Source organism: Empidonax traillii, unplaced genomic scaffold (genome assembly GCF_003031625.1).
Source record: "Empidonax traillii isolate 1590-97213 ecotype Southwest subspecies unplaced genomic scaffold, ASM303162v1 scaffold881:size300156, whole genome shotgun sequence".
NCBI lineage: Eukaryota > Metazoa > Chordata > Aves > Passeriformes > Tyrannidae > Empidonax > Empidonax traillii.
Genome location: NW_020956074.1, coordinates 86565 through 105951, shown reverse-complemented (window position 1 = coordinate 105951; position 19387 = coordinate 86565). Strand labels below are relative to the sequence as shown.

The 19387-nt window shown below is 45.8% G+C and overlaps 1 protein-coding gene across 1 annotated transcript in view; it reads right to left on the bottom strand.

Annotated features, from left to right (window-relative positions):
- Window positions 1-19231, bottom strand: part of CUNH16orf71 (chromosome unknown C16orf71 homolog) — an 89906-nt gene extending 70675 nt beyond the window's left edge. Inside the window, exons 1-10 of the mRNA XM_027902478.1 lie at window positions 19222-19231; window positions 17282-17441; window positions 13805-13921; window positions 12334-12828; window positions 10033-10129; window positions 9499-9631; window positions 8428-8571; window positions 7951-8025; window positions 5733-6086; window positions 3768-3945 (exon numbers count right to left, since the gene is read on the bottom strand). Of these exons, the coding sequence (XP_027758279.1) occupies window positions 3768-3945; window positions 5733-6086; window positions 7951-8025; window positions 8428-8571; window positions 9499-9631; window positions 10033-10129; window positions 12334-12828; window positions 13805-13921; window positions 17282-17428 (1740 nt within the window). The 5' untranslated portion in view covers window positions 17429-17441; window positions 19222-19231. The remainder of the gene's footprint in view (window positions 1-3767; window positions 3946-5732; window positions 6087-7950; window positions 8026-8427; window positions 8572-9498; window positions 9632-10032; window positions 10130-12333; window positions 12829-13804; window positions 13922-17281; window positions 17442-19221) is intronic.
- Window positions 19232-19387: the final 156 nt, after the last annotated feature.

The following is a 19387-nucleotide window of genomic DNA, read 5'->3' as shown; positions in this document are numbered from 1 at the left end:
GGCAGGACTGAGCTCTGCTCTGGGGGGAGCAGGGACAGCCCCCAGGGAATGGCTGGAGCTGTGTCAGGGCAGGCTCAGGGTGGATCTCAGGGAAAGGTTCTTCCCCCAGAGGGTGGTTGGCACTGAACAGGCTCCCCAGGGCAGTGGGCACAGCCCCAAGGCTGCCAGAGCTGCAGGAGGGTTTGGACAACACTCTCAGGGACAGGGTGGGAATGCTGGGGTGTCTGTGCAGGGGTAGGAGTTGGACTCAATGATCCTTGTGGGTCCCTTCCAACTCAGCATATTCTGTGATTCTGCATTTCAGCTGACACATTTCCCTTGGTCCTTGTCAAGCTGCACTGCAGCTCTACCTCTGCCTGGCACCTCCCTCACCTGAACTGACCCTTCACTCACTGATTTGACTCTGTGGCTTGATCTCAGACTGGACTCATCCCTACAGACACCCTGGGGCACCCCTGCACTGGCTGACCACATGTCCTGTCCCTTGGACCTACCTCCTTCCACACACTTCCCAACTGGCCCCTCAATCAGAGCTGCTCTGGTGAGGTCCCTGCCCTGCCTGCCCTGCTCTCACCTGCAGTCCCTGCTTTGTCTTCCCTAAAGACAGGACAGGGTTAGATGGGATATTGGGAAGAAATTGTTCCCTGTGAGGGTGTCAGGCCCTGGCACAGGTTGCCCAGAGAAGCTGTGGCTGCCCCTGGATCCCTGGAAGTGTCCAAGGCCAGGCTGGACAGGACTTGGAGCAACCTGGGCTGGTGGAAGGTGTCCCTGCCCATGGCAGGGAGTGGAACAAGATGAGCTTTAAGGTCCCTTCCAACCCAAACTGCCCTGTGATTCTCTGATTCTTAGAGTAACCCACTTGTGCTGCTCCCTGACATAAATCTCAGTTATGAGCCTGGTAAAAGTAAAAGCTATTATCTGGATCCCACCTAATGGGAATATAATATGGAAAACAACATCAGTACAAAGTTACTCCATCATAATAAGCAAGATGAATGAAGTGACAGATCAAACTCATTTCATTTTACATCCCCATTTAACTGGTTTACGTACTGTGCAGCTTTCCTTTCCCTCCCTCATCAATAAAACTCTGCTCAAATACTGAAACAAACCCTGTGCACGTTACTCTAAACTATTCACTCATCCTGACCTTACAACAAGGATCACATCACCACTCTGCTGGCTTTCACAGGGCTCTGGATCCTTACATCAGTTCTGAATGAAATCCAAAGATCCAAATGTGGGAACCAAAATAGGTCCAAAGGTTAAAATGTGCTTAAGGGGCCCAGTTTCAGAAGAGATCAACCCCTGCCAGTCTTAAATTTCACTGATAGCTTGTGTGGTGAAGGGGAGCAGAAAAAACCCAAAACCATTAAAAAATACAGGTTCTTCCATGCATTATTTTTAAAACAAAGAGGTGGGACAGATGGCAAAAGTATTGACACACAGATGTGACAGGCAGAATTCTCAGAGTGAACCCAAAGATTTCCCAGGAAACTTGGTACCTGCATAACCTGAAAATACACTGGACCTCAGCCCCTTCCTCAGAAGCTGAAGTGGCCCTGGAAGTTAATTCTCAGTCTGCACTGTTTGGAGTGTTATCCCCAACCCTGACTCTCAAAGTGAAGCTGAGGACAGAGTCTGACTGAACTGGGTTAAGGAAAAAAACAGAGCACATTAAATCTGAGTTTCACTGCTTTTATATTTTAGACAAGAACTCTAATGTAACCCTAATGCAGCTTTTGAAATTTCCTTTGCTAGTCTTTTTCCAGCATCTCAGCTACAGTAATTGCAGAGTTTCTAAACTTTCTCTCTGATTATTATTCAATTCAATAATTTATGTACATTATAAATGGTCAGAGGAATTCTGGAAACCATGACAAGTGTTCCAGATCTGAACATCTATCACTGCCAAAACAAAGGACTTACAAAACAAATTCAAAAGTGTGATACTCTGTCAAATACTGGGGCTTGTTCTCTGAATGTACATGTTTATATATAGATATTAGATATTTTCACTGAGACATAGCTGCCAAATTATAGCTTCTTTAGTTTTAAATGTCAAAACATACAAGTTTTTCTGTCTATGTTCAGAAAAAAAGAAAGAAAAGAAAACCCTATTCTAATAAAAAAAATGCTGCTATCAAGGTGGGTTTCAAGTGATCTTATAAAAGACTGCTATGTTTGATGCATGATGTTAATACATTTTAGAAGTCTTGTCCCACCCTTTGCCATGGGCAGGGACACCTTCCACCAGCCCAGGTTGCTCCAAGCCCCGTCCAACCTGGCCTTGGACACTTCCAGGGATCCAGGGGCAGCCACAGCTTCTCTGCCCAACCTGTGCCAGGGCCTCTCCACCCTCACAGGGGAGAATTTCTTCCCAATATCCCACCTAACCCTGCCCTCTGGCAGTTGAAAATCACTGCCTCTTGTCCTGTTTCCATGGGCAGCAGAAGGCTGGAAACCCTGGGCAGCAATGCCCACGTCCTGCTGCCACGAGTGGCTGGCAGGACTATCACCAAATCTATTAGGAGCACATTTACACTGCATTTCAGCTCCAGCACAGACACACCCTGAGCTGCACTCCAGACAAACCCCATTACCAAGCCCTTATCTTCATTTTATTGGCTTCAGCACAGCAAAGATGGGAAATGACCACGGTGCAGAATAATTCTGCATTGCTTGGTGCACTGTCAGGAATGAGATAGCGAGGCTCTGATGAGCCAGTGAGTGTCTGCATCTTAATAAGGGCGAACTGGAATGGGTGGTACCTCACAGCAGCAAGAGGCTGAAGGATCCACAACCTTACACCCCCAAAATAGAGCTCTGGGCAGTGTCCTGACCTTGTCAAAGCAGGCTGGCAGAGGGAAAGTCAGCTGGCAGTTTGTTAGGCCTTTACTCCTCATTGGTGATTAATCCAGCGGTAAATAAAATGAGCATTCAAATCTCCAGAAACACAGTAATGAAGTTACAAACCAAACCTGAACGGTGCAGCCCCCAATTTAGGGCTGTAAGGTCTTCCAATTTTTGCCCAAATAAATCATTGCAGACAAATGCTGGAGTTTCTCATCTCCTCTTACCTTCTCAGCTGGCCCCGTGGTCAGTGAATTCAGTGAAAGGAGGAGGCAGGACTGCATATCACAAAATCATGGAATGATTTGGGTTGGAAGGGACCTTAAAGACCATCTCATTCCAACAAGACTTATACAAACCTTCTCAGGAGGAAAACTAGCCCTGTCCTCCAAGCCTTATTGGGGAAAAAATCAGGATAATTTCATACTCCCTTAATCAGGAGCAAAAGTTATTATGAAACCCACAGTCCTCAAAACCTACCCACTAAACTGACCTATAAAGCTGCTGGGGGCAGACAACCAGACAGGACTCAGCATAACCTTTGCTTTAGGAGTATGACAGTAAAAATATTTTGGTTTTTTTTTTTAGAAAAAGCTATGAAAAATCACGTGGGAAAGTCTGGTTCCCTTGAAGTAGATGACATTAAGCACACTGATTTCAGCAAGCTGGGCTCCTGCCATACCATGACAGGTTAAAACTCTGGCCAGCTGCATGGGGAGCTCTCCCTGCACAGGAAAGTGGAAAAAATACAACTAGTGTGAGACAAGAGCTGTGCAACCGCTCATCTCATCAAGTGATGGTGCTCCACAACAAACAGATTTTCAATAATGCAATGAAAATTCCTTTTTGCTCTAGGATTTACACACTTGCCCGGAGCCAGGAAGCCACTCTGTAAATCACAGGCAGCCACTGACCATGTGGAACAGAACAGGGGTGTTCTCTGCCATGGGCTGGGTCCCACACACTGACTGCTGAGGCTGCAATCCCTCCAGCTGCTCCTGGAATCCGAGTCTCCTCTGTCTCTCTTTCAGCTGCTCTTCCTTCTGGGATAGCTCTCTTTCACTTTCTTGAGTCCTGAAAAATATACAGATTCTGCTTGGCTTAAGCTTTTCACTTGGGAGAAAAAGCCACTTGTTCATCTGTTTGTATTTCTTTTTTTTTTTTTTTCTTGTATTTATACCACACACTTGAGTGAAATATGACTTGCAAGGCTAAAATAGATTTCGAAAGATTTTTAGGTGGACACAAGAACTTGTCATGAGATGAAATCATCTCTCTGAGAAAAACACCCAACTTCAAAGCAAAGGAGCAGAGCTCAAATCTCTGATAAGTGGTGATGATCTATTTGGAGAGAAAAATTTCTTGAAGCAGAGATGTATTTGTGATGTTTCACTGCCTATCTCCACACCAAAAGTCTCAGCCTAACCCCATCTCCTTTCCTATCTGCTATAGGATGGGACAGTGAGTGACAAGTTTCCCTGACCCAAGACCTTCCATCTTTCTACATTTTGATGCCTGCAGGAAGATTTCCTCTGCCATGGAGTTTGATTTCTTCTGACTTCTCCAGCCCCAGGTGCCCCAAAAATGATGAGAATAGCAAGAAAGAAAACTGAAATCAGTTAAAATCATTGTGAGCTATTACTTGGACAATAACTAACCCAGCTCCTTGCCCAGCCATGGGTTCCCATCTCTGTGGCAGGTTAACAGGGAGCCAAAATGGAGTTTTATATTCCTGATGGAAGCAATGAGCTTTAATGTCAGGAATTCCAGAGAGGGGAAAAAACCCTGCAACCAACCATCTGCCATTTACACCAGGTACACAGGAGCTGAGGTGTTTAAGTGGCAGGGCCAGCAACTGTTTAGCTCTGAAACAGGAACAGTCTCCAGAGCAGGCAGATCCTAATTCTTTCCAGGGCTCGTATGTCAAAGTCATTTCAGTCTGAAAATAGCAGGCAGAACATAACCTTTGAAAAGTCAGGATAATGGAGCTCTCCCAAAGAGCTGGGCAGGTGCACAAGGCAACCACCTGATTTCACTTTCAAATCAGACCTTCTGCAGAATACACAACATTAAACGAAGCCCAAAGAGGCAAAGGCCCAAATAACTCTGCTATTTCCTCAATGGATATCACTCTTATTTCCACTTTTTAAAGCTTTCCAAGGTGTTCCTTTGGTATTCCTCCAAGGTCTTGCATTTTCCTTGATGGCAAAGAGTCAGAATTCCTTTGTTTGGAAGAAAATGTTACAAGGGGAGGCTGATACATCTTCCAGTTCGTAAAAAGTGTTTGATATTGAGAAAGAGAAATAAACCACTTCCCATTCCTTCCAGGAACACAACAAAAACAAGCTTAAATCGGAGAGAGGATAATTTAAGGAAAAGCTTTACAACTGTAAAGATAATAAAGCAGCAAAATGTACTACCTGGGAGTCAAGGAATCCTCGCCATTGAGGATTTCAAGAGCAAGTTATATAAAGATATGCCAGGAAAGGATTAGACTTTACCTCACTCTGTATTGGTGCAGGGAGACTGACCCTGCCAGACCTATTTTCTAGGATGCTGTGCTTAGGAAACCTCAGTGCTGTTGTTCACAAAGCAAATCAATATCGTTATGCTCCTCTTCTACAGAATAAAAACTAAAGTAAAAGGCTAAATTCACAATGTCACAAGTGAGTGCCATAGCACAACTAATCCCAGGCCACTTCACTGATCCACTCAGGCTTCCTCTAAACCTTTCAGCAAGAGCTGCCAGGACTGTTGTTTTTCAGGTAACAAAACCAGACACCCTTTTGCTCCAGCTCACAGAGCAGGCAAGTAATGTTCTTTAATCTTAGACAGCCAGACAACAATCAAAACCACTGATGGCTTTTCTTGGGGGATACCTTGGCAATTCTCTTGTAGTTCGAGGACACTCCGGAGCATTCCCTGAACTCTGAACCTTCTCAGCTTCCATTTTGTTTCCTTTTTCTATGTCAGCTTTGTTGTCCCCACAGCTGGACAAAGGGGGACTTTCCTTCTCTGGTTCCAACCTCATTAGTTTCCCAGGGACCACCTTATTTGTCTCTTGCCTCACTTTGCAATATTGGGTTTGACTGATATTGGAGGAACCTCTGTCTTCCAGACTTTCTGGATCCAGTTTTCCAGTTGCAGCAGGTGTTTTATGAAGAAGCTCTGAGGTCTCCTTACGGGCTGCTCGGAGTTGTTGCAGTAAGAAGCTTTTCCCTGAGCAATTCCTCCTGCAAAGGAAATTAAAAACTCATTTAATCAAGCCAAAGCATCATAGGAATAAATTCAAACTCTGAGGAACTTCTCATATGAGTAACAGCTCCAAAACAAGGGCTGGGCATCTACAGGAATGATAGCTGTTGGTAATGGCAGCAACAGCACTCAGGGGACACAAAACACTATGGAGACAGAACACAGAAATTATCTTAATGGCAATTTATTTACCTCTTCTGCATTTCAGGCACAACACACACCTACTAAAAGAGCCCTCAACAAATGCTTCGTTGGCATGGAAGTCAGAGCCTGCAGATTTCTGTCGCCTTTGGATGCAGGGGTTGGGATTCAAATACAGACAGAAGAAGTTTTTTTCTAGTAATTGTTAGAATTTTTGAGCATTTGGCTTAACCAATATCCCCTCCAAGTTAACGAGACTGCTGAACTCTCAGCAAGCACATCATTGGGATATGTTCTGTTGTGGAATGTCTGGTCATGACACAATGGGCAGACATGGTGAGTTTGCAGTTCTGTTCCCAGGTCACCTGCTAAAATCAATTTGTACCTCATCAGGTGATTATGAGCAAATAAAACACCTTATTTTAGATGAGTACACAGCCTGAGTAGCTGTTGGTTTGGGTTGGATAGTAATGCTGTAGTTTGGTGGTGTGTATGAGCCCTCAGCATTGTAGGTATATTGTACTACAGAATATGTAGCATATGTTTAATAATTCCATCCAGAGAAGAGTGAAAATGGCACTGACCCCTTGTGAATGAAATCAGAATCTTGCCCTGCTGAGACCAAGGGGATTTCTGTATTTCCAAACAGAACTGAGCAATATTTGCCAGGCATTTCATTTGTGTATGTTCTTTAGCAACATTAAAGCAACTCAAAATCCAATTAGCCGAGCTCTGCTCCATCACTCAGTTTACATTGATGCAACTGCTGAATTCGTGTCAGTGCCAGGGAGAGTCCCCCAAGCATCACCTTGTCCCTGCTTTTTGGAGTTTGGATTAGATGTCCTAAATGATACTGTTTAGGCTCTGCTCCTTGTCAAATCATTTCTTCTTTCGAACCATTAGAAAAAAAAAAAGTATAATTGGCTGGCACAACAATAAATGTGTTGTGCTGGTCCTCTGCACTGCTGTGATGTGAATTTACATGCAGCAGACTTTGAAACTAACCCACAGCATAAATGCAGGAAGATCATCAAGGCTTGACATCTCTGCTTCACGTTAAACAAATGTCTAATAACTTATGGGTATGAATCAAACCCTGAGTTTAGTAACAGGAAAAGGCTGACATCTGTGCCTCCTGAAGAATTTACAGTTTAGAATTCCATCCATCACACTCTTTCCCCTTCCCCCTCCAATTAAGGAGAACGGGGAGCATCCCTGCCCACACAGTGTATTCAACACCCTCTTTTAATTTCTATCTATTCCAGCCTGGTTTATTTTTTCTAAAAAAATAAAAGGTTTGTCTGAGTCAACCCCCTAAAACATTTTCAAAGATTGACTGTGAGTCATTTAAAGGACAGTTCTTGTGTCACTCAAACAGGAAGAGTCACATTTCCCAGCCACCCAGGGCCATTCCAGTTGAGTTTTGAGTTCCTCCCATGCACTGCAGAGGTGCAAGTGCTGCACTGCCTCGAGGATCAACAACTCTTTTCTACCTTTGGAACCTTTGCCATGCAACAGGAAAAGTGATCTCCTGGGGCCAGACAAATATTTTCGTTATTGGGCTCCTCATCTGGGAAGACCAGAAATGGAGGTATTTCAGTACACAAGCTTTCACTCTAATCACTGTTAGGGCAATTATTTGAGTTCCAGAAAGAATGAACATTCTATCACTTGATCTGGGGTCCTGCTAAAGAGTCTTACATTCTCCTTTCTGCTTCATCCTTAATTGTCACAGTCTCTTCTTCTTCTTCTTCTTCAGTGGAGCTGTCACTTGAACTTGTGAAACAAATCAGACAACATGAGTTAAACTCTGTTCCAAATGGGTGTTGGCTCTTCATCAATTATATTGAATATATATATGAAAAATATATATAATACAAATTTAGAAAATTAGAAAATAGGGAGAGACTTTCAGAGAAGAACACCAAGTGTTATGGATAGTTCTTCACACTACTACTCTAACAAAAAAATTAAAATATTCAAGCAGCCAGCTCAAAATGCGTTACCTGTTTATGACCTATCAGCTGCTTATTTAAGGTTTCTTTTGATGGCAGAGTGTGAAAGAACAGTTTTAAAGCTGCATTTCACAGCTATGCAACGCAGAGAGAAGGTTTCAGTTTCCCACTTTTTGCTCCTTGTTTCTCACTACCAATAAAGTGCTATAAATCCAGGCTTTACCTTTGTTCCTCTTCAGGGAACGTCACTGAGTTCTGTGGGGCATCCTCTCTTAAGTCTAAGTACACAGTTGCAGGCTCTGGCAGGCTCTGTAACCTTCTGTTCCTTCTCAGAGAACTTAGGGAGGATGATGGCAAGGCAACATCCCTGCATACAGAACACACCATTTCAGCATGTCCTCTGCCTTAGCCAGACAAGAAGTCCTGCAGAGTGGGGATTAGGATCAAAACCGGGTGGAGAAAAGAGCTTTGTGCTTGGCTACCACACAGATTCCAACTCTACTTCTGCCTGCTATCCACCACCTTTCAAAGCTTAAGTCAAAGATTCAGCTTCCCCCAGGAATGCAGATCACAGGCAGGAGGATGAGGGATATTTAGTTCTCAAAATCTGACAACATCAAATGGTTTTGTAGAACAAAGGCAGGCAGTTATGGTACCAATTAGCTGTGTCAGTGTGTTAAGAACAGGTCTCCCTTTTCCTCTCTGCCACTCTAGGCAGTTCTGTTTCATCCTTCAGAGCACACAAAGTGCAAATCATCTTCGTGGCTCTCCCTGCTCTGGCAATGAGGATACTTCCCCCCTTCCACTGCACAGGCTTTTTCAGTGTTGTTTCCTCTGTGCCTCCACCATTGATGTTGTTCCCTCTGAACAGCCTGAAACCCACTTCTTTCACACAGAACCCTCCATGATGCACTGACATTTCCACTGATACCCACAAAAAAAACATCCTGTATATTTTACCTAAATTGAAGTACCAATAAAAAGAAATTGGTAGCTTGGATGCCAAAACAATGTGAGGATGATAATCAGCTTAGCCTTGTTTTCCTGCCTTTCCCCTTTGTCTCAGGTAAGGCCTAGACAAAGGTGGTGGTTGATGATGGATAATGCTGAGGTGTTTATCATCAAATGTATGTGAATGACTGAGTCTTAATTCTTCCCATGAACATCCCTGGAGCATATTCCAACTATGGAATCAGCTTTCTGCAGTGGCTGCAGGGAACGGCACCTACAGAAGTTTCCAGTATCCCTGTGGGCAGCCAGGATTATCTGGGGTAAATGACAGAAAAGGACCTACTTATTGTCCTGCTGTTCCTGAAAGGAGGAGGGCTTGGCTGACAGCCACCTGCAGGGAGGAGACACTGGCCTGGACTGCCTGGCACTCAGCTCTTCCAGCATTTCCAGGAGCTCAGGCTTCCTCCTGAAGGTCTCTAGGGAAGAGCAACCAAAGGAATCACCAGTTGTGGTCCTCTGCCATGGGATCACCCAACACACCTCATTTCCACATTGTCCCTTTTCCCACAGCCTGGCAGAAGGGGAAGGAGAAAGAAAATATTGGCATCTGGCTCTGACTCCCCTCAAACCTTCATCCAGCTTGTCTGATCCACTCTTAGGCCATGGCAGGCCACGAAGCGCTGGCTTCAGGCTAAGAAAACCAGATGAAATCTTGAGGGAAGCTAATTAAACACGTTTTAGAGGGATTAAAAAAATCCACTGTGATTTCAATCTTCAAAATCATGCTGCAGGGGATGACTTAAACACAGGAACCCGAGTTTTATTTATTTTTATACACACACTTTCAGCAAAGTTGGTATTAATTTAGTCATATTACCATAAACAGCTGAGAAGAAAGCAACTTCTGGAGGAGTGTTATCTCTCTGCTGCTCCAGCTCCTCAGGATTCTTGTCCAGATCCCATTTCTCAATGTTCTGAAAGAAGACAACAGGAACATGATGGAAAGTTCACTCCCAAAAGACCATCCCTAACTTGACTGCCAGCTTGCTTTCAGCAGCCCCACAAGGAACTGCTGGAAGGAAAGGAATGATTTATTATATCCCTTTGGACAGAGCATCTCTCCAGCTGCTTCATCTACTCCTGCCGAGGTTTTTTCACTGACAATCACGAACCCTTTTGAAATAGGCTACAAAAAATCCCCAGAGACAGTGAAAACAGATTAAAAAATGGCCTGATTCGAGACCAAGCACATGTATTCTGATCCTGAATAATGCTGAGAACTTCTCACTGCCACTCGTAAGACAAGGAATTCTGGCTTTTCTGTTCTCTGAGATGAGGTAAATTCCCATTCCTCTAGGTACAATCAGCAATCTCCCAGCTGTTATTCCACAGTGAGTATGGGATCACCCATTTCATTGCCAGGAATCCCACACACCTGGCTGAGGGCACGCTCACACTGCTAACTCAGGTATGAGAGCCAGGCTGCACTGCCACATCCACGTGCATTTAAAACACTGATTGCTTTCCCCATTAGTTGAAATTGAAGGTTTAATTAAAAATATTCACATCCATCTGAAACATCATCACCAGAACTTAGAAGCGCTCATAAGGTTTATTAAAAGGAAGGGGGCTGTCAGTCGAGACAATGATGTCACAGCTACAACAAACATGCATTTCTCAGAACCACTCACAGGTTTTAGAAAGCAGAAGCAGATTCCAAAACCAGCAGTTTCACCTTGTAAAACCTCTGTCATCTGCCCCTCTTGTTTCAGAGAAGATTCTCAGTCCTTCCTGAGCAATAAATCTTCACACATCTTGAACCCTGACTACTTCTATTCTGTCATTACACGCTGCAGCTGATGAAAGATAAAACCCTGATGAGCGTCACAGGATGAAGTCTCTCACCAACACAAAGCTAATACTGGTTCCAAAATGCCATTATTTATTGGTCTGGAACAGCAAGAAAGGACTGACAACTGAGAACATCACAGGTCAGCACAGATTCTGTTTTATCAAACAGCCCGAAGAGAAAGACAACATAAACATTTATTTTATTATGATGCAGTTAGAACTAAGCTTCTCTTTCAGTAATAGTACTGAAGTACAAACCATTATAATAGCAAAGATCAAACTACCATGTAACCTGCTAGGAACAGCACTGTGGGAAGGTACCAGACAGGGTCCAGAAGAAAAGAATTTAAGATTTGCACAATTCCATTTCTAACACAGAAAGGAACTTGAGGGGAAAAAAAAATCAAATGAACGGATATGAACCAAGGAGAAACTGTATACTGGTATTAACAACTTGACATAAACGAAGTACCTTGCTGAGCTGGGAAGTAACAACCACCTTCCAAATGAAAGTGAGGACACACTTAGCCTGGTCTCAGTGCCCAACCAAAACCATCAGCTGATATCAGATAGGTTCTGAAAGGCAAATCATGCCTCCTGAATTAATATAGCAACTGATTTAGATGAGGTGGGATGGGAATTAAACCCAGAACCACTTGAAAAAGATCCCCTCCAATGATGCAGCACAATTTACCACACAGGCAAGCAGCTGCATTCCTTGCCTGTACTGGAACAGCTCTAACATCAAAAAGTATATTTTGTGAATGTAGATGAAAGGGAAAGGAAATGTCTGTACTCTGACCTATGGAAGGCTTTGAACAGAAATATCAGGTCATGCCCTGTGCTGATTAAGTCCTAATGAACTCAAAAATCAATAAAGGAAGACCTAAACCTATAGTACTGAAGAGAACCATCCCACAGAACTAAGGACCTGCCTCAGGTGGAAGAGATTTAGGACTTCAGGAACAATCCTAACCACCTTCTCTTCTCACCTGCAGCATTAGAGGAAAGACCAGACACTGGAAGGCCAGAAAGCTCCCTGTTTTAGTGCCAAGTCTGCCTGGAAGCAGCAGAAGAGTTTCCTGCGCTTCCAGGGGCAGATGCTGTGGTTGGCTGTCCTGAAGTCCCACGAGTCATGCTGTGATCCGCTGGGTTTGCCACCAACATGGACTTGCAGTGACAGCTCTGAGACAGCTTTTGGAACTTATGGAGCACATACCCTCTGTGTGTGCATCAGCTGGCACTTCAGCCTTAGCAGGGTTCTGAAAGCAATGCACCCTCACCCCACGAGCAGCACCCCCCAAAGTTTGTTCTTGGCGCCGCTTACCTGCAATGACAAACGGGTCAGCTCTCCAAGATGCTCATCTGAGGAGGTTTCTCCCTTTGCAATTCTTTCTAGACTGTTGTTGATGTCACAGGAAAGAGGTTTGACATCCTGCTCTGGGTGGCCTGGGGATGGCTCCAGAATGACTTGGGAGAGCATCTCTGTCTCTGTCAGCTCTTTTCTCTCTTTTTCACTGCACAGCTCATCCACAGACAACGCTGTGTTAAGCCAAGAGTTCCCTGTTTCCCTGGCCTGTCTCCTGCCCAGTTCTTCCTCTTCAAGGTGATCTCTGGAATCTGCAAGAGACTCTTCAAGAACAGCCCCCTTTTGGTTTGGCATTTCTTCAGTCTGGCTGGCAAGGTTGGGAGTCTCATCTTTAATCACTTGTACATCTTCTTTTGCAATGATTTGGGTACCATCTGTTTCCTCCTGAAAGCCAAAACTTTCCAGGTCTCCGTTCCAGATTTCCCATGGTTGTCTTTCTGTTTCCTGGATTTGCTACAGGTAGAAAAAGCACACATGTGCAGAAAGTGATATCTCCCTGAGCTTTAGAAGGAGATAATAAACCAAAACAAAGTGATTGGAAGACAACAGCTCCAACTTAGACACCATATGGAAACAGCCCACACCGCCTCCATCATGGAAAAGAGTAGGACTGTTTACTTTCCAGAAACTTTAATTTCAGGAAGTGCTAAACATCCTTGAGATTTGTTTTCCTTACATGTGCTCACTCTAGGACATCTCTCACACCAAGATAAACAACAGGGGAAAAGTAGCACACTGTTAATCTTCCCATGATGGAACAGCAGGGTCAGCTGGCTCCTCTTCCAGCTTCTCATGCTGGGTAATCTTGCAGGGATGGGATGCCCCAGCCCCAGGAGTGTCCAAGGCCAGGTTGGACGGGGCTTGGAGCAACCTGGGCTGGTGGAAGGTGTCCCTGCCCATGGCAGAGGGGGTTGGAACAAGATGACCTTTAAGTCCTTTCCAACCCAAACCATTCTGGGATTCTACAAATTCATCACTGCAGGAGCAAAATAATAATTTTCTCCCAGAAAAGCTGTTTAAGGGGAGTAAACTTCATACTTGTCCCCCTTTCTGCACTGTCCTAAATAATTCTTCATTTTCTAGACACATCAAATGTTAGCTGAAACAATTTAAAACCCTGAAAACTTCAGGCATCAATCCGCAGGGTTAGTGTGCACTGCTAGTGCACAGGAAAAACAAACAGCAAAAGGACAATAAGAACTGCCAGGAGATGGGACAAAAAAAGTTCTAAATCTCAAGAACAGAGAAAACTTTAAAGAGTCACTGTATAAAGAGAAAGAAAGGTCTACTTTCTGGTGGGAGAAAGTACTGGGGATTAAGCTTTTCCATCACACAGTTCAGTCAAACAGGTCCAACACCAGCAGATGCCCTCACTGGAGACAGGCAGAAGAGAGGGGTGAGAGCAGCACAGCCCCCACACAACAGTCACAACCTGCACGTTGGAGTCTTCCAGGGAAAACATCATCAGTTCTTCCGAAAGGTCGGGAATTAAGTTGGACAGCTCCCGCTGGAAGATGAAAACTTCCTCATCACTCGCACAATCAGACTGAAAACAATAATAAAAAAAAAAAAAAGAGAAATTAAACAAGTGACTGTAATATTTGCCTGAATATCTGGTTTGCAGTGAAAACTCCCCTGTTGTCACCCCTTGAAGTGCAGAGCCAGGAAGTTTCTTTGCAGTCACACCTTCGCTAGACAGTGCAGTAGCCCAACAGCCACCACCCCAGGCTGTCTCACAGCCACCCAACACTGGAGCAAGCTACAGTTGTAAAAACCATGTAAAACATTGCATTTCCATGGAGGTTGATGACAAACATCTCCCTGAGCAGAGCAGGGAGAACGGTGGGAAGTTCTCTCACTCCTGAGTGACTCTGTGCAAGACCTCATTCGCCACCAGAGAGGCAAGAGCAGAGCTGCTCACTATTTACCAGGGCCTGGAGTGACAGGATGAGAGGGAATGGCTTCCTACAACCACAAGCAAGGGCTAGATGGGATATTGGAAGGAATTCCTCCCTGTGAGGGTGGGGAGGCCCTGGCACAGGTTGCCCAGAGAAGCTGTGGCTGCCCCTGGATCCCTGGAAGTGTCCAAGGCCAGGTTGGACGGGGCTTGGAGCAGCCTCGTGGAAGGTTTCCAACCCCCATGGCAGGGGGCTGGAAAGAGATGAGCTTTAATGTCCCTCCAACCCAAATCATTCTGGGATTCTGGGATTCTGAGGGAAGGGGAGCTCATGACTGGGAAGGCAAGGCCTCACCAGGCCAAGCCCAGTTTCACAGTACCCAAGAGGAACAAACAGGACAGAGCAGGGGTAGCAGCAAAGCTGAGTAAAATATCTACATCATAAGGCAATATTGTAATGATGAAGCAGGTCAGAGATAAAGCCTGAGAGTTAATTCACAGATGAAAGTCCAGCTCAGCCAGAAACCAACACTTCTCCAACACAGCTCAGAAGGAGAATGAAGGCCCCGAGCTGAACTCAAGCAGAGCTGCTGGGCATGTGGGTGAGAGCCCCAGCTGAGGACAGGCAGGGCCATGAAGGCTTGGTAGGTCAGCATTTAAACAGCTTTGAAAATCCCTTTTCTAAACATAAGATATGCACTGGAGATGAATGCTTATACATGGGCACCAAGGGCAGATTAAGCACCTCCTCAGCAGTCAGGACTCAGCTTTCCTGCTCGTCCCTTCGTCTTGCAAGTGTGCATTTTCGGGAATTCACTGCACAGCGTTCTTTCTGGTATCATTAACTTTCCTTAACACGAAGAAAACTCCAGCAGAACATCTTTCCTCTTAATAAATTGCATATCAGGGTAAGGAAAGCACTTCAGGGCACAGAACACATTTGTCAGTGCCATTTGCAGAGGCAGGAGCAGAGCACATTCAGGTCACAGATCTGGGATGCATAAATGGCTCAGACAAAGGTGCACCACTGGAACTGCAGGTTCAGCAGGACAGGGATTACACAACCAGATCTTTTGAATGCCAAACAGGTTGTCTCAGGTTCCTTCAGCAGGAATTTTTAAACAGAAGCAGAGAAACTGGAGGTTGTTTTGTAAGTACAAAGAAATGTTGGGTGTGATTTAGAGTGTCACAATGGTATTTGGCACCAGAGTGTGGAGCTTTTCCTCCTTCTTAAGCTTCTTGTACACTTACACAACAAGAAAGCCTACAAATAATTCCAGTGTTGGGCCTTAATCCAGACTATATAGACACATATTAAAATGCAGTGGTTGTTTTAAATAACTAAATCAGGGAGTAGGAAGAGGGGAACTGAGATACAGGGAGGCAAAATGGTTTGTCCACCACGGCAGTGACACATCCAGTTGCAGAAATCAAGTCATGGTATCTCTGTCAACACTTTATCCACTAGATCACAGTGCTTCTGATCATTGATGATAATAATAAGTGATAAAGAGCCCTTGGAGGCATTTCCTTCACTGCCCTCAAGACTCCCCTTGTACCATTTATAGCCACAAGAAGATGGAATAAAATATACCCTTTGTGTGTTCAAAATTACTTTTTCAAGTTTCTACATGTCTGAAAATCACCAAAATATTTTTATTTGGACAAAAGGCCACTAATAATAGAGTCTTGAAACACATTATCTCCTCAGGAAAGTCAGTGCCAGGGCATCCTGGACTAGAGTGGAAGGCACTTTTTTATTTGCACCAGGCTGATGGTGCAAATATGATGCATGAACAGAGATCCTGAGCAGCCAAGAGCAAGCTGGCCCAGCCCCAGCAAGTGAAAAACGTTGTAACAGGGAGGAATTCTACACAAGATCTCTCACTCTCCTTCTTTGCACGTAAAAGCAAAGCACAAAAAGGCAACGGGGCTTGTGCAGAATCACAGGCAGTAAAAAATAAAAAAAAGCAGAATCCAGGAATGAAATATCTGCCAAATGCTTTTTTCCAGTGGATCACCAAGCCTTCAGGAATACCACTTTCCTGGGATCCCCAGAGATAGAAAATCATACCAACAGGCCTGCTGTCTGCAAGTACACTGTGGAATGAATAGCATGATACTGCCAAGCATAAAACATTATCATTTCACTGTAAATCAGCAGGATGTTGCTTTCATACCAAATTTTTGACTAAACAAACTAAGAAGAAATGTGTAAGATGCCCACTACTCTCCTCTTCCCTGGAAATACTTACTGTCTGGTGAGTCACAGACTGGTTTGGGATGGAGGGGACCTTAAAGCTCATCTTGTTCCACCCCCTGCCATGGGCAGGGACACCTTCCACCAGCCCACATTGCTCCAAGCCCCGTCCAGCCTGGCCTTGGACACTTCCAGGGATCCAGGGGCAGCCACAGCTTCTCTGGGCAGCCTGTGCCAGGGCCTCCCCACCCTCACAGGGAAAAATTCCTTCCCAATATCCCACCTAACCCTGCCCTCTGGCAGTGGGAAGCCATTCTCCTTGTCCTGGTACTTCAGGCCCTTGTCCCAAGTCCCTCTCCAGCTCTCTTGGAGTCCCTTTGGGCACTGGGAGGGGCTCTCAGGTCTCCCTAGAGCCTTTTTTTCTCCAGGCTGAACAATCCCAAGTCCCTCAGCCTTTCCTCAGAGCTGCTCCATCCCTCTGATCATCTCAGTGACCTCCTCTGGACTCTCTCCCCCAGGTCCCTGTCCTCCCTCTGCTGGGAACCCTGGAGCTGGAGGCAGCACTGCAGGTGGGCTCTCACCTGAGCAGAGGGGCAGGTTCCAGAGAATACAGCGAGAGGAGATGGCAGTGACTACCTGACAACTGAGGATAACCCCAAAGGCTGTGGATTAATGTGTTACACAGCCAGGACAGGCAGCCCCTTCAGAGCAACCAGCCACTCTGAAATGCCTGCCCAAGGTCACCTGCTCCTGCCTTCGAGAGATTCCTGCGAGGCAGTGTGGGAAGAAAGGCAGGTTTCAGTGCTTACTGTGGAGGACTCGGAGTCCAGAGATGGGAGCTGGTCTTTGACTGCAGCCAGGATGGATCCCCACTGGAATGGCCTGTCACTCTGCACGGGAGCTGCAGGAGGCTCAGCTGGATGTTCTGCATCCTCACTTTGCCCTTCGGAGGCCATTGGAGCAGCTTCCCTTCAAACAAAGGCAAGATGAGCTTAAGGGCATCTCAGCAAAGGACAAGGGGTAACACCAGTGCAAAACAAGAGCCCAGCATGTGCAGCAAGGGCAGTGGAATTCTCAACACTCCCAGGGTTTTCACTGTCAGCAGGGAATGATAAAATCCGCAATTTTGGAGCTGTTCCTTCCCACCTGAGTTCAGAGGGTCGAGAGCTTTCTGCTCTGCTCACCACACACACCCCAGAGGCAGCTGAGCCTCTCATTTATGGAGTACTTTTTGGGGTTCTTAGCCACACTGCTTTAACTGTGTTCTCTTAAAGCACGTTCCCATGTTCTGCCTGCATGGAGAGGGAAGGAACACAACAAAGACAGGCTGACACCTCTGCTCTCAGCTGGATTTCACTTGTCTTCCCTATTTCCCTAGCATTCCATTGCTCAAATGACAGATCAGATATCATAGAATCACAGAATTCCAGCATGGTTTGGGTTGGAAGGGACCTTAAAGCTCATCTCATCCACCCCTGCCATGGGCAGGGACACCTTCCACCAGCCCAGGTTGCTCCAAGTCTTGTCCAAGCTGGCCTTGAACACTGGTTTATGTTTGCTATTGTTTTCACTGGATTTTTAAACAAAAATTAGTTGAGAGTCTGCATGTTCTTGGATTTTGACCTCTAAAAGTGTTTCTAAAGTGGATTCTTTCCTTGAGGAGTTGAGACAACACAGCAGGGGATGTAGCTGTACTAACAAGTCAGATAATCAATCCTCACTGAAAACCTTTACATTTTAGGCTACAATTGCATGGTTTTCTGGGCAATTAAACATGAGAGTAAATTACTTTTTTTAGGGGCAAGAAAGGTTCAGAAGTTTCATAGAATCATAGAAGACCCAGAGTCAAAAAAAACTCACATGGATCATCAAAGGTTGTGAGCTTTTGAGGACTGAAATAACTGTTCAAGCGATGTCACTGTTATTTGCATTGACATGGGTAATAAAAATCCTCAAAACATGAGGTTAAAGTCAGCTTATGCCCTGGGATGTTTATAACTTGCAATTGCTTCTGTAAATACCTTAACAGTCCATATCCACACAGTGGTTTTGTTGGGACAACCCCTGAATTTGATTTAAGTAAGGAGGAGGAAAATGCCCATGGCTGGAGTACAGTGCTCTGACAGTGAGCAGAGGATGTTAAGGAAAACAGGAGTCCCACGAGGATAAAATAACCTGCCTGGTGTACTAATTGTGATTATTTGGGAGGTCAGCATCCCAAAGTTATGGATGTTACGCTGGATCTGACCAATCAGTCAGCTAATGCCTCCTCTTTAGTGCGAGCAAGCAGTGTTTAAAACAAAGACTTGTCAGCAATAACCACAACAGGCACTTTCTGGAGAGCTTGGGTATGGCAGTATTAGGTCTTAGGTTGGACTTGATGATCTCGGAGGTCTTTTCCAGCCTTCATGACTCTATGATTCTAACTGAAACACAAAATCCTGAGCCTTTCCGTGTCACCAGAAGCGACGTTCGCTGTCACATCCACCTCCACAGCGTCGCCGGGAGGGCGCAGCTGAGAAGACGCGGGCAATGGCGAGAGACAGAGCTTGGTTTCAGGGCTGCTTTCAGGGGCCCGGGGCCGGGGATGAGGCACCGCAGCCCGGTCACAGCGAGGGGACGGGGACAGAGATGGGGTTGAGGGACCCCAGGGGGACCCCCGCCCTCACAGCCCCCCGCCATGGCGGCCGCGCGGCGCACGCGCACCGTCCCCATGGCAACGCGGCCCCGCTCCCCGCCCCGCACTCACAGCACCCACCGCCCCGGGGGCCGGGCCGCGGCCACGGCGAACCGCCGGCAAGTCGGGACGAGCGGGCACAGCCGAGCGGCAGCACCGACGGATCGCGGGGCTGCCACAGCTCCTCTCTACCGCTACAACCGCCAGCCCCAACCCCCTCGCCCCGCCCGGCGCCGCG